Here is a 14,273-nt window from a genome sequence, read left to right as displayed (position 1 = left end):
AGTTTACTTGTTTTCATTTTCCAACCTCTTTTACCAAAAGAAGTCTATTTTTTAATTTTCAGTATTTCTGCTCTCAGACCTCTAATCCATTCAGAATTTCCATTCCTCATTTTATTATTCTACTTTCAAAGGTGGTTAAGAAACATGTAAGACACTACATGCTTTTTCATCAGGGTTTATTCATGAGCCTGAAGATACAAATATGCATCGTTTTGGCAAAAAACACTGAAATCCATGTTCCCTGAGAGACGAGCTCCTGCAGCTCCCCCATCAGTCTGCTGCACAGGCTGTTCAGCGTTGCACTGAGCCTGCCTTCACTCTGGTTTCTTACAGAGCAGTTCATACTTCATAATATGTTATCAGCAGTGTGAAATAACTGTATTTGTAAGCGTACGTTTGTACTAGATCTACCTGAGACTGAAGACAGTAGCTTATGTACCTAATTGCATTTGGTCTATGCAGTTGTCAAAAGGATTTTTTTAAAGTCAAAAAAATGTTTTTACATGATGAACTACTTTTTCCTCTTGGACTCAATGTGTTGATGTTGGAGAAGGCTGACAATTTACTGTACTGTAAAAAAAATACAGAGGCCAGATTTCACTTCTATTGCTATGCACCCTAATCTTTCTGTACTGTAAATGTTTCTATACCCAGCACTCAGTCTGATGTCTAATTTAGAGGAACTGTAGATGAATATCACTAATAATTTTACGTCCACTTGTATAAAAAATAAATCTTTTTGTAATAAAAATAAAACTATTTGTCATGATCCTTAGTAATACACAGAGCTGTGTTCATGTGCTGTTTTGCCAGTTCTCTGTGAGTCCATCACACACACACACACACACACACACACACACACTGACATATGATCCATTGTTATTATAAAGACATTTAATAGCAGCTTTAACCACTAACTAACAAACACAATGTTGCTGCTTTGTTGAGAAGGGAAAGATTGCCATCCAAATAATCAAAGCATTTTCTCTGCTATTAAATACTTTTTGTTTAATTAGCATAAAGGTGAATCTGTCCCAGACATTGCGGCACACATTCTGATAAATAAGCATCCAAATATTGAGTTAAAATAATGCGCCATCACTCACCATAGCAACAGAATAAGGATAAAGGTCAGGTGTACTTGGTCTTGTGTTTGGTATCTTATTCAATGATAAATTCTCAATGACAGAAATCCCATCTGTGGACGCCCAGCTCCAGCTGCCCTCCTGTTGATGTCTAACAAGTGAACCTTTTAGACTCGCTTTCACGGCACACGCAGTACCAAAAACACAGACATGTTTGTTTAAACACAGAGCCCAGCAGTTTTGAGAAAGAAAGCAGCGTATTGTAGTTCGGCACAAACATTCACCCCGACTCCAGGTCACAAGAGTGCCTCCACAGTCCTCAGGTCTGATCAAAATAACAGTGTCCTGTGACTGGACATCCGTGTCTTTTGCTCCAGAGCACACACTCTTATGATGAAGTGATATCTTTGAGGGCAGCAGAGCAAAGGGGTCATGCACTCAGCAGATATTATTTGAACTGAAGCGGTAGACAAGTCTTTGGTGATCTGGATCTTCTCATCCTGTGATGTACTGTATTTTTTGCTCTCTGACTGGGCTGCGGCGTGCTACAGCCAGACAACACACATGTTCAATAACCCTTGGCAAAACTTTTCCAAACCTGTTGAACTCCGCTGGAGGGATCAACATCATTCTTCCAATCTTAAGATCTCATGTTTCTTCATGCAGTAAAGGTGATAACTTTATAATGATTTGCAGCGACTCTTCCCTTTAAAGAATTAGTCCTCTATTCAACAAATTGTCTCACGCTCAGCCATGACTGACCAAAACAACCTAGAGCACATCTGCTCCGCAAAAACACTCAACTCCAGGCAAGTCAGATGGGCTCTTTTCTTGAACCGAGTCAACTTCTCCATCTCTTATCGCCCACTAAACTGAATAGCTGTCATGGAGTGAGTATGCACATAACTCCCTACCTGTTTTCGCCACATGTTCATCACGCTTTGATGTTGTCCTCCATGCTGCTCTGCTTGCAGCGGCATGGATCATGCTCAGCCACTCCAATGCGCGTCAGTCACTCTGGGTTTGACGTTGTTATCGCGTGTCGGGTTGCAAGCGATGTAAAAGACACTCTGCAATCTGATTTGAGCGACCAGAGCTTTCAGACTGAGATGCATCTGTAGAAATGGATCCAATGTAAAAATCCCATTCATGAGTTGTTTTTTGTTTTTTGTTTTTTTTTTAAATTTTGCTGTCCGTCAACGTGGATATAACAAATCCTGAACAGATTTGGATTGCCAGGCTGAATAAGGCCTAAGTCTCATGCTTTGCGTACTTTTGACCTTTGTATTCAGTCTTTTTGATGGCTCTTTGTCTGCTTTGTTTGCCCCACTGACTGCCTGTGTTTGTAATGACTTCAAGCTCTTGGGTAAACATTGGAACTTTAGTCAGTGTCTTTGTGTGATCCTTGTATTTGAATCTTGAGTTCTGGCCATCACACTGATATTTCATTTCTACCATCTGTATAAAGACTGTTATTTCAAGATCAGGTTTCTTTCACAACAATGCAGATAGCCCGTCGGTAGAGTTGATGCTCACTATGCATCTCACTCGAGTGACTGATCTCACACACACAGTTGATGTCAAGGCCAACTGGCAAACAACTAAACGGAATGAAAGAAATAATTATTTTCTTGCAGAATTTAGTTAAGTTGAACAGAAATATTTTTTTGGGACAGGCGAGGACAGAGACTTAATTGACATTTGTTTGCAACAACCAGTCCACGGTGTTATTTGTTAATAAAGCCTTAATCCCACATGCTGCAGAGCTCAAATCATTTTAATTGACTGCATCAAAAGTAATTTACTTTACTGTCACAAGCCTAAAATAATTGCCATTGTTCTGGAAGGGAACACGTCGTACAAGTCAGTGCAGAGGTGGGTGCAAGGGCAGGCAAGTGGCATACCGTGAAGTTAATGCTCAGCAGGAGTCAGTCATTTGAGCTGGAATTCATGCTGAACAAAGCCAGACTGACCCCAACCAAACACTCACTCAGAAAGCTGTCCAAAGCCATCTTCTGGTTGGCTAAGCCGCCCGCCCTACAAAACCATCATGTTCATGTAACAGACGCATCAGCTTCATTCTGTTGCCTTTTCCTACCTTCTTGGCAACATTTTCTAAGCTCCCTTCCCTCCATCCATCCTCTATCGTTTTCTTTCCTCCCTCCACCCTCATTCCTTTTCTCTACCCACCCCTGCTGCTGAGAACTTTGGTCCACAAACGGGACCTCTGGCTCAGCCCTCTGCTGTCACATGACGCAGATTCAGGGATCCAGAGTTGTAAAGTACAAAGCGTTCAACTCAGTGTGCATGCATACTCAGACAGAAACACACAAGGCCGCCAGGGTGTTATGCATCTGAACAGAGCAACCCTCAGCTTACACGCTGCACTTGTTTAACCTCTCACCAGAACTGACTCTGCGCTTGCATTCCCACGAGCAGGTAGGTGGTATCTTGTCTAATTTAGAATGATGAATAGAGGTAATTTAAAATGCTGAAAGGGGTTTGTAGTGTTTACGCAAAGTTGTGTAATCTTATAATGAGGAAAACGCTCTAGTTTAGAGTTTGGAAAAATGAACATTTTTAACAAGCGTAAGGTCTGTCAGGTTTTCCCCTGGACTGTCTGATTAGCAACTGTCCTCATCTAACCCAACTCAACAAACCCAACTCTACGAGATTCTCTCTGTACAAAATGCATTGTAAAATATGTTTTGTTTTTTTTTATTGATTAGAGATAGATAGATAGATCTATCCTACATTATCAACCCTGTCCAGACTTATAAAAATCCTCCTATTTGTGGGCCTTGAATGTCTGTACAAAGTTTCATGGCAACCATCTAATAGTTTCTGAGATATCTCAGTCTGAACCAAAGTGATGCGCCAACTGTCTACCCTCTAACAACATCCTGTTGAAAACTTTTTTATTCTTTTTTTTGAAGATGCTTTAGCTCATCATTTTTATTTTATTTTTTTTTTTAATTAATGTTGCTCACATTGACAACAGAGAAAAACTAGGGAGTGAGAGGGTTACATGCGCAAATGAGGAAGGATGTTACATGAAATCAAAAAGTGCAGGAGAAGAAAACAGAATATACAGTATATCTTTTACAGGCCAATAGAAAATCAGTAATAAGAGTCCTTATGGCTTTCTTGTTTTCTCATTGTTCCCTGTGTCATCCAGCAGTGCAGTGCTGACTGCTCAGATGACACCAAACGCAGCATCACCTCCCTCTCTCATGCTGCAGCCTGTGTGTTTAAATGAGGGCAAGCCACAAGGTCGTATACCGGCTGTGGGACTGAAAAGGAAGAGGAGGAGCTTGTCTCACTCTTTTTTTTTTCAATAAAACTTTATTGAATGCTCAACAGAACAATACAGTCCAACAGAAAAGGGTTTTGCCAGGGGGCCACATACAAGTAAAGACAGTCTACAGAAAAATATTAAGAAGATTACACAAATGCACAGTCTTAACAGCCTTGGTGTTGGTTGAGTACTTAAGGGTCTGAATATGTTTGGTTTCATTCTTAAAAAAAAATAATAAAACATGGATTTTTATTTATATATCTGCATTTGTGAATATGATATTTAGATAATAAAATGATAAGGTTGATTATATAATACTGTTTGCTTTTGGAAGGAATAAAAGAAGTGAAACCAAACAGTACATTTTCAAAACAAAGAGTAAAACTATTCTCAATAAATGTAGAAATAAAATGACAAACATCTTTCCAGAAATTATTTGAAACAGGGCAAGACCAAAATAAATGAAAATTATCTTCAGGGCATTGTGAACAGAAAGAGCAGTTGGCATCAATGTGTTTTCTAAAACGCTGTAAAAGAAATATTTTAGAAGGATAAATTTTATGAATTAATTTAAAAGATATTTCTTTTATTTTGTTGTTAATCATATATTTGGTTGGTAAGATCCAGATTTTTTTTTCCAGTCAAGGTTAGGAAATAAATTTTTCCAATAAAATGTTATATAAGGAAGAGACACTATGCCCTTTGAAACAAAATACGTACAACACGATTGCTGTTCCTTGTCTTCGAGAAACAAATCCTGCCTACCTCGCTCTTTGATGGATCCAGAGGCAAAGGGGCTGGCATCTGGTTCACTGAGCTTCTAAATAATAAAGAGACTCCAACAGGAATTGCCTTAATGATTATGTTAAATTCCTCAGCAGGGATTGAGATGTTGTATTTTAAAATAAAATCTTCGTAAGTAAGTAATAAACCGTTGGAATCAAACAGCTGGTGAACCAGCAGTATATTATGAGAAAACCAGGCAGGGTAAAATAAGGATTTGTTTCTGTGTGTTATGTCTTTGTTGTTCCATATGTAATATCTATGTGGAGAGAAGTTGTGTTTATATATTAGGGACCATGAAAGAAGCATCTGTTTATGGAAATCTGATAATTTCGATGGGATTTTTTCAATTTTATAGTTACACAGTAAAAGGAAATGTAGGCCGCCTACTTTAGAGAAAATAAAATTTGGTATAAAATTCCAAATTGAGGAAGGGTTTTGGAGCTTGTCTCACTCAGACCTTCTCCCTTCACACTTCACTCCCCCCCCCGCCCATCGCTATGCTCCCGGGAAGCAGAGAGCACATGGCTCTCTGAGTTTGACATGCGCAGTTCCCTCCCACATCAACTGCACAGACGCGGAGCTTTAGCGGAAGCCTGTGGGCCACAGTCTGTGTGAACGAGGACAGGGGGGGATCGCACACAGTTGAGGGCTGATGTAATAGATAAACACAATGGAGTGAAGTTTTTTCAAAGCAAAGGGGGAAGAGGACAGCAGTCTCTTCCTGGCTATGTTCTGATCAAGGTGAGATGATATATAGAACTGTGGAGTGTTTATATGTGAAGGAGGTAGGGATTATAGGATTTCGTGGTTATCCTGGAACCTCAACGCTCAAGCCTTGGTCCTTTTGGTTCCCTCACAATGTGAAGGGATGAAAGCGGACCAGGATGTGTGCGCCGTTTTAGATTTGGTAACAGGAACAGGAAGTTTTATCATCTTTACTTCATTCAGTCAGCATATATTAAGCAATACTTTCTCGTTTCTAAATATTACTGTTTTCTTTGAGTTTGGTACAGGATATTATTTTTAATCTTTATTACTTTTATTTTATTGGTCATCCTCATGGGTTTCTAAATTACCACCAAAAGATTTGAATTAAATCTTTGGAGTTCATGTGTTCTTTCCAGGCGGGGAGCTTTGAGCCTTTCAAAGAGACAATTGTGATGTAGCCCGGTTTCATGACACAGCTTCACAGCACAGTGCGTTTATGCCACGACTGTGTGGTGCTTTTTATGGGAGCAGTGTGTCAGTATGTGAAGGGTCAAGCATCCCACGTGAGAGAGGGGTAGGAGGCAGAATGAAGGGAGACTGGGAAGGTCAATCCGAGCCACATGGGCACATACTTTGAGCTCAGAAAAAAATATGTGACATTCATATTGCTATAATGTGCTTATTTGATGAAACTGTGCACAATGCTTATTTATTCAAGCTTTTGTCTTGGTATTTTCGCTATTTTTTAGTTTAATTTAGTTTTTAATTTAGTAAACGTCACCCTCAAAACACTCTTCTTTTTAGCCGTGCGAGCAGCAGTATTGAACATTCAATACTGGATGGATTGTCCTAAAATTTTATTAATGCCCCCCCAGGATGAAATCTCGTCAGGATCTCGTCTAGCGCCATCATCATGTCAAAATTTTAATTTAATGGCTAAATACCTGCAAAACTAAAGTTAATGACATTCCCAGCAGCCTCAGCTAAACTTTGTGTTTTGTGCTAATGTTAGCATGTCAACATATATGATAGATAGATAGATAGATAGATAGATAGATGAACTGCCTTTCAGTATTGTTATTTTGATTACCATGTTAGCATGCTGACATTAGTGGTTAGTTGACAGCGCAGCTGTGCATAAGGCCTCACAGAGCTGCTAGCATGATGTGGACTCTTTGTCTTGGATGCAAGTAATTATGTTAATGATAATCATGTTTCCTTTCCTCCAGGGTATAACATCTCAGAGACAGAATTTACATTTGTTCAACACTAAAACTCTTCAAGGAAATAAGCACAGCCAGTTCATCCTAGACAGCTAGTTTACTACTAAGCAAAAACACACAGAATGTTAATGCTGTCACGTGTACTTCATAGAGTTGGATCAAGACTGGTATTACATTTTCATTACATTTTTTGACTGTGGTGAAGATTCAGTAAAGGTTTTGCATTCTCCTGATAAAACCATCCGATGTTGTGTCTGTGTTTGGGATTGTTTAGATCTCCGTTTCCTGATTTACCTCATTCATCCTCGCTCTGTCATGTCGCTGCTGACTCACGTGCTGGCGTGCCTGTTCGGCATGGGCTCCTGGGTGGCGATCAACGGGATGTGGGTGGAGCTCCCCCTGATCGTTCCGGAGATCCCAGAGGGCTGGTATCTGCCGTCCTACCTCACAGTCCTCATCCAGATGGCCAACATAGGTCCTCTCTTTGTCACTCTGATGCACCGCTTCCGCCCGGGGTTGCTAGATGAACGGCCAGTCATCTACTGCATCGTAGGGCTGGGGATCGTCGTTACATTCCTGCTGGCTTTCTTCTGGCGGCACACAGTGACGATAGGGGGGTCTTTGCGCAGTGTGCCCCTGCTGTTGCTCAGCTTCCTGCTCTCTGTGGTGGACTGCACCTCCTCTGTAACCTTTCTGCCTTTCATGATGCGGCTGCGTCCACAGTACCTCACCACGTACTTCGCCGGTGAAGGCCTCAGCGGTCTGGTGCCTGCGCTGGTGGCTCTGATTCAAGGTGTTGCCGTCGTCCACTGTCAGAACGCCACACTGGCTGGCGCGGCCAACAAAACTGCTGATAATGCCACTTTGGTTGGCAGTGGAGCTCTAGAAGCCGTCTATCAGCCAGCAAAATTCTCTGCCCAGGTCTTCTTCCTGTTCCTCGGTGTCATGATGATTGTGTGCTTGGTAGCCTTCATCCTGCTCAACTATCACCCAGCTGTGGCTCGCGAGAGAAAGAGTGACCTGTACTTCAGTGGCGATATGGCCCCTGGGCAGAGAGAGCAAGGTCTGTCTCTGCACGCCCAGACACCAGAGCAGAGGCCCATGATCAACCCCCTGGAAGCCGCCAGGAAGGAACCCAGAAGCTCTTTTTGGAGGGGCACGTATAGCAGTGTTGAGGTGTTGTTCATCTTTATCTCACTGGCTTGGGTCAATGCTCTGACCAACGCAGTGCTGCCTTCGGTCCAGTCTTACTCCTGTCTGCCTTACGGGAACAAGGCCTACCATCTAGCTGCCACCATGGCAGCCGTTGCTAACCCACTAGCCTGCTTCATCGCCATGTTTATGCCCATTAGGTAAGAATGATTAGTGGAACCATCCCTTGACATGAAATGATCATTTTAAAATATTTTTTCTGTCTTTGCAAGAAGGGGTGGGCTCAGTCATAACTGCACTACAGTTCAAACTAACACATTAATGTGTTTTATGAAGCAAAGTGGTTAAGTGTAACTTCAGTGCTCAGTTTTACTATTTGCATCATTTTTTGCTTCCAGGTCCCTCATCTTCATGGGTTTCTTGACCATGACTGGGACTGGATTTGGAGCCTACATCATGGCCATGGCTGCTCTTAGTCCATGCCCCCTGCTGGTGCACAGTGCCTCCGGAACTGCAGTCATAGTAAGGCTCTTTCTTCTAATGACTTGATAATTAAAATGAAGATATTTTATTTAGACTGCAAAATATATAGGAGATAATTTTGGATCTAATGTTCTGTCTTGTTGTCAACCCACCTGTCACAGTCACGTACGTTCAGATTTCTTATGATTTGGGAGTGTGGTGTGATTGGCAGCTTTTAAAATCATGTCACTTCGACTCAGTTCTGCCTGACACGATTAAGACATTACTGTCAAATCATGTTTGTCCTACAGTTATGAACACATGAGTTTTCCCAGACGTGTTGAATCAAGTGTATATCAGCTGGGGCTCTTGTATAGAGCTGCATTATACTGTTAGCCCCTGTATTTGCTAGGAATGACTTTTGTAATAGCATAGTGACACTTGCCACCATACTGGTATAAAAAATCAATGGGCTCACACACTCTTTGCAAATAAAGGTTTATATCCTAATAGCAAGCGAGCAGGGATCAGTTAGCAAGTTTTGAGAGTCTACTTCTCGTTGGTTGGGTTCATTTTTCCCTTATGAATGTATTTAATTCTCTGTTTCTTCATTGTTGATGCATGCAGTTTTTGAAGAATCACAAATATCAACTTTATTTATGTAGTTTTTTTCTACACAGAGTTTTAAAGTGCTTAATAATAAAGCAGAGTAAACAATAAATAATGCCAAAACAATGAAATTGATTTTAAAATTAGTAGCAGTGAGTGGCGCGCAAAAAGTCCTAACGAATAGTTGAAATGTAATGCAATAAGATGTTTTAAGCACAAAACTGTTGATTGGTGTGTCAGTTATCATGATCTGATGACTGCAGCCAAACACAGCAGCAGCTTTTTTTTATTAACTGGTAGCACTTCCACCAGGGAGTAGGAACTAACTCGGTGAATTAATTCAGTTTTTGACTGCAGTGAAAACCTCCTGCAGCCACTGAGCCAGCAGTTTGACAAGAACTGCACCTCAGATCATTGCAATGGATAATACTCACCTCTGCTGTGTTGCAGGTGCTGACCTGGATCCTGTTTGTCCTGTCCCTGTCCTATGTGAAGGTCATCATCGGGGTCATTCTGAGGGATGAGGGCCACAGTGCCCTCGTGTGGTGTGGCGCTGTAGTGCAGTTGGGCTCTATGGTGGGCGCCATATCCATGTTCCCATTGGTCAGTGTTTATGGACTTTTCAAGTCAGGTGATGCTTGCAACACCATGTGTCCACTGTAGTGAACATGTTCAAGTTAAATCAACGCTGAAATGTCATATTTCTTTATTTTAGTAACACTGAACTCATTGCAGTCATGAGCTTTACAGTATTACAGTATTTGTTTCAACAGAGCTGAGAGGTCACAGCTGTGTACCTACAGCAGTATCACTCCCTGATGTTGTTGGTTTGCTCTTGGTACAATCAGATTGTAGATTTATGTTTTATGTACTGTATTTATTGACTTATTGAGTGATTATTAATTTGTGCGCAAGACCACACCAGACCATTTTCTTGCTGAGCATATTACACTTCCTTCTAAATTTAGGTCAAAGCCAGTTTACTTGAACTGTTAACGTTAATGTGAAAGTATAATTTATTTATTACTTTTTAAATGTGCCTTAATTTGAGACACTGAAAGATTTGTGCTTTTTTGATGTACATGGTTGTTTAGCGTCATGATTTGTAACACTAAATAAATTTGTTTTATTGTTGCCTATAAGTGCATTTCACTGCAAATCCTCTTGATCATTCCCCTTTATTCTAACCCAGCTGGGGTAGAAAGCTTTATCCTGAGGATGGAGGCAGAGAGTGTCAGCGCAAGGGTTGACACAAAATGCATGAACCTGTCTTGATATCTTGTGTTGTGTATTTTGGTTAATGTGGTACGACTGAGAAAGAAGAAGCTGCAAAGAGCACTTTAAATGAAACAAAAGCACCACACACAGTTTATCACAGTTGGGGCGGAGCGTCTGGCTGTCTGGTGATATGCTGCACCCAATAGATATCTCTTCCATACAGACTCTATGTATATACCAGCACATTACCTATTTTTATAGGTATAAGATGAAAGGTGATTTGAACTAGCCATATGTTGACAGTGGGTGATTTCAAGGCACTTAATTAGTTGGTGTGGCAGTATAACTGTAAATAGAAAATGAAAAGACAGATAAATTCTGCTTCAGTTATAAAATAATATTTTTCTTTTTCTATCTGAAAGGTAATTTACTCCTCTGGTTTGCCATTGAAAGCAGTGGATTTCTTTATTTGCAATATACTATTGGTATGCTGTAAATATTGCTTATCAATAAAATCTATACACACTGTCTTTATGTGATGTGACATTGAACAATTAATTAGCATTGGTAGCCTGCATGTCTTTGAATCAACACTAGATGTCACTGTATGATCAAAAGCTCGTCATGAGGACCTGAGGCTGCTGCACGGCTGAGCTGCAGTCAGGCTTCAAGGTTCAGGTAATGCTTTATTCTAGAGGGTTAAATTATATTTCTATATTTAGATCATTCTGAAAAATAACATTTGTTTGAAGAAATCGTGCTTGTTAAATGAGTCAACATCAACAGAGTTAACTTCACAGCCAGGTCAGTTGAAAAACTGAACATAAACAGAAACTTCTCAGCCCTCAGTTGGACTTTTCCAAATTTGTAGAGAAATTGCTCAACCTCAGTTTAGGTGGGGGAGTGATGCACGTCTCTGGGGTGTTTGCCCAGGTCATGTCTGCATCACATCCTCCTCACACTAAATCAGAGAGAGGGTGTCTTATCCCTGTGTGTGCGTGTGTGTGTGTGCATGTGTGTGTGTGTGTTTATCCTTCCTCCGGTCCATCGGGACAAATAGGAATGAGGAACTCATGGCTAGTCAGAGTCTGATTCAGATCCCAGCGGTTCCTCAGAGAACATCTGGGGTCATCATCTCCTGGTGTCTCATACTTCACCTATTCGCCTTATCTCTCCCCGTAGTTTCTATGACTTATGGCGTGCTGAGTTTAAAAGCTGCAGGCCTGTTTGGAATGACTATAGCAACAGGTAACTATCTGAGTATGGGGAAACATTCAAGTTTAGGTCCATTTTAATATGTTTCTCTGAAATTGTCTAATAAAATATTTGAATGGATCCCTTTTAGCATTATGAAATGATCCAAGTGCACTGACAGACAGGTGGACATGCTGCCCAGTATGTGGGTGGCAGGATGACACAAGTAACACAATGAGAGAAGGGGGGCTGCATTGTTCCTTGTCTCCTTGAAATGCCTTTGTCTTTCTTTTTTCAAGTCTAACTATTTTGATATCACCTTCTCCCCAAGCTCCTTGTCTTCCTCGATTCATGCACATGGCAGACTTTGTGACCGTAATTTCAATTTAAAACACATGAGGGGAAATCCTAGCCCGCGCTGCTCTTTAATGGGCCGTCATGGGATTGGAGTATGCAGAGAATGATTGAATTTTGCGAGAAGGCCAGGAACGATCAAGTCTCGCCTTCCGTTATGCAATCGACCATTCCCCTCTCACAACGCGACGTCTGGTAAAGCCTCGAGGAGCAGGCGGGGGGCTAAGGGCTGGAAACCTCAGCGTCTAGACCAAACGAGAGAAAAATATTTTTTCTTCTGAATGACTCACGACGATATAAAAGGGAAAACTGGGCTATCATATATAAAAAGAGCCAAATGAGATGTGATCCACCACATCAAATGCAGAGATGTTAAACTGGGCTGCTTTTAATGGTTGTAAATGAGTCTTTTTACACTGTAATGCATGACATCCTATATTTCCTCACAGACGTAAAAACATATGGATCCTATACAAAGCCTGCCACACTCTTTCATTTATATGATTGTGTCATGTCTGTTTTTTTCCCTCGACTCGCTCCACCTGCTTGGCCCCTTTTTCGACAACGTCAGGATAAAACCTCCGCCACTCCGGGGCACTGAAATGACCACTTTGTGCAAACTTTTTCACACCCACTGTGCTGGATTACACCGCCGCGATGTATCGTTTCAATGAAGCAAGAGAGACTGGCTTTCCCGTTAAGTCCATTATATTCAAATGGGCCGTGTCTTTTTCTTTTTTTCTTCTTCGCAACAAGACATAAAGTAATCAAAAGTTAAAAGCAAACACTCAAGGAGGCACTTAGCAAAAAAGAAAAGCTTTTATGATAAAACATTCATATACAGTGCAGGAGACAGGTAATCTTTGAGGATGATAGGGTTGTCTTGTGGTCAGTTTCAGTATAGTATGGCTTGGGGAGCCTTGTAGATGAATGCTCCTAATAACATCCCCGCCCACCCATCATCCAGCGGACCATCCAGGCAAAACAACTAATACCTGAGTGTATTTCTTCAGTGGTGTGAAGTATGCCTTAAAGAGCTGTTGGAGGCTGCAGTAAAGTAGGGTTCATTACCTTGACAGACTGATGACAGCTAAGACTCGCTGAGATGCACACGCACACATGCATAAATAGTAAAGTAATGGCTAAATAATTTGACATCAGCGCTCGTTGTGATGTGTGCACACAGCAGGATCTTTTATATAAATCAGAACTCCTGAGCTACAGTCAGAGAAGAAAATACATCTGTGCTTACTGGAGCTCTGAAACGTAAGATCGCTTTCCTGAAACTCTCCTGAAACTGAAAATAATGTGATAGTGGTAAGTTGGGTGCTGGTAGGCGGTATTTTTGTTACCCTTGTACAGAGCCACACTAGCTGTTTCCAGTCTGAATGCTAAGCTAAGCTAACTGGCTGCCGGCTGATGCCTCACGGTGACCTCACAGAAACGAGAGTGGTATCGATCTTTTTATCTAACTCTCGGCAGGAGAGCAAATAAACTGCTTTCCCAAAATGCCAGACTATTGCTTTGATAATCTGAGTTCAAGTGAGTGCATAATGACTGCAACGTCTTGTTTTAAAGTCAATATTTATAGACCGTGTGGAATTTGTGGTTAGACATTTTTGATTTTGAAACAACTCTATCTTCTGTTTGGACGAATCATGACCAAAGCAGTGAACTCCCGCTCCTTCATGTCGGGAAGTCAGTTCGCATGGGTTGCGCGTGGGGTCAGCTTTAGGTCACGCTGGGCATCCATTAGTGGCCTTATTTAGAGTCTTATTCCTTTAAGAGGAGTGATTGGCCAGCAAAGACAAAGAATCATTACCTTTGCCCGCCCCCTCCCTGCCAGCAGTCAATAATGAGGGATCATTAAAATGAATAGATGGACATTCCCCTTTTCTCCGGATCCTTATTGCAAAATCAGTGTCAGGGGAAATGAAGATTGAGCTTGGAGAAGGCGTCTAAAAGCCTCACAGTGATTGTCGTGAACTCATCTCCAGTGCCAGGCTCCTTTATCTACTGTAAGAGTCTGCACCTGCCTGAACTCTTGACTAGCAAGGGCTTTTACTGTAGCCCATTAAGAGCATCCCTAATGTGCGCTACAATGTACTTCAACATAAACATTCTGCATATGTACCGAATCATTTACAGCAAACAGTGGAAGAATGAGTGCTTGGGATGTCTTGG

General features: G+C 41.3%; 1 protein-coding gene across 1 annotated transcript; it reads left to right on the top strand.

Annotated features, from left to right (window-relative positions):
- The first annotated feature begins 5,785 nt into the window (after positions 1-5,785).
- On the top strand, positions 5,786-10,957 carry LOC121610717 (riboflavin transporter 2-like). The gene is made up of 4 exons (XM_041942957.1): positions 5,786-5,910; positions 7,375-8,452; positions 8,651-8,774; positions 9,774-10,957. The coding sequence occupies exons 2-4, from the start codon at positions 7,416-7,418 to the stop codon at positions 9,984-9,986; spliced, it is 1,374 nt and encodes a 457-aa protein (XP_041798891.1). The 5' UTR covers positions 5,786-5,910; positions 7,375-7,415; the 3' UTR covers positions 9,987-10,957.
- The last annotated feature ends 3,316 nt before the right edge of the window (positions 10,958-14,273 follow it).

Source organism: Chelmon rostratus, chromosome 8 (genome assembly GCF_017976325.1).
Source record: "Chelmon rostratus isolate fCheRos1 chromosome 8, fCheRos1.pri, whole genome shotgun sequence".
Lineage (NCBI taxonomy): Eukaryota > Metazoa > Chordata > Actinopteri > Chaetodontiformes > Chaetodontidae > Chelmon > Chelmon rostratus.
Note: the sequence above shows the minus strand (reverse complement) of the source record. Positions and strands in the feature narration are given on the sequence as shown.

Bases quoted from the DNA above. Each gene is read 5' to 3' on its own strand.
- LOC121610717 (XM_041942957.1), top strand. From the start codon at position 7,416: ATGTCGCTGCTGACTCACGTGCTGGCGTGCCTGTTCGGCATGGGCTCC. The intron at 8,453-8,650 runs GTAAGAATGATT...TTTTGCTTCCAG, and splicing joins GCCATGTTTATGCCCATTAG to GTCCCTCATCTTCATGGGTT. The intron at 8,775-9,773 runs GTAAGGCTCTTT...GCTGTGTTGCAG, and splicing joins CCTCCGGAACTGCAGTCATA to GTGCTGACCTGGATCCTGTT.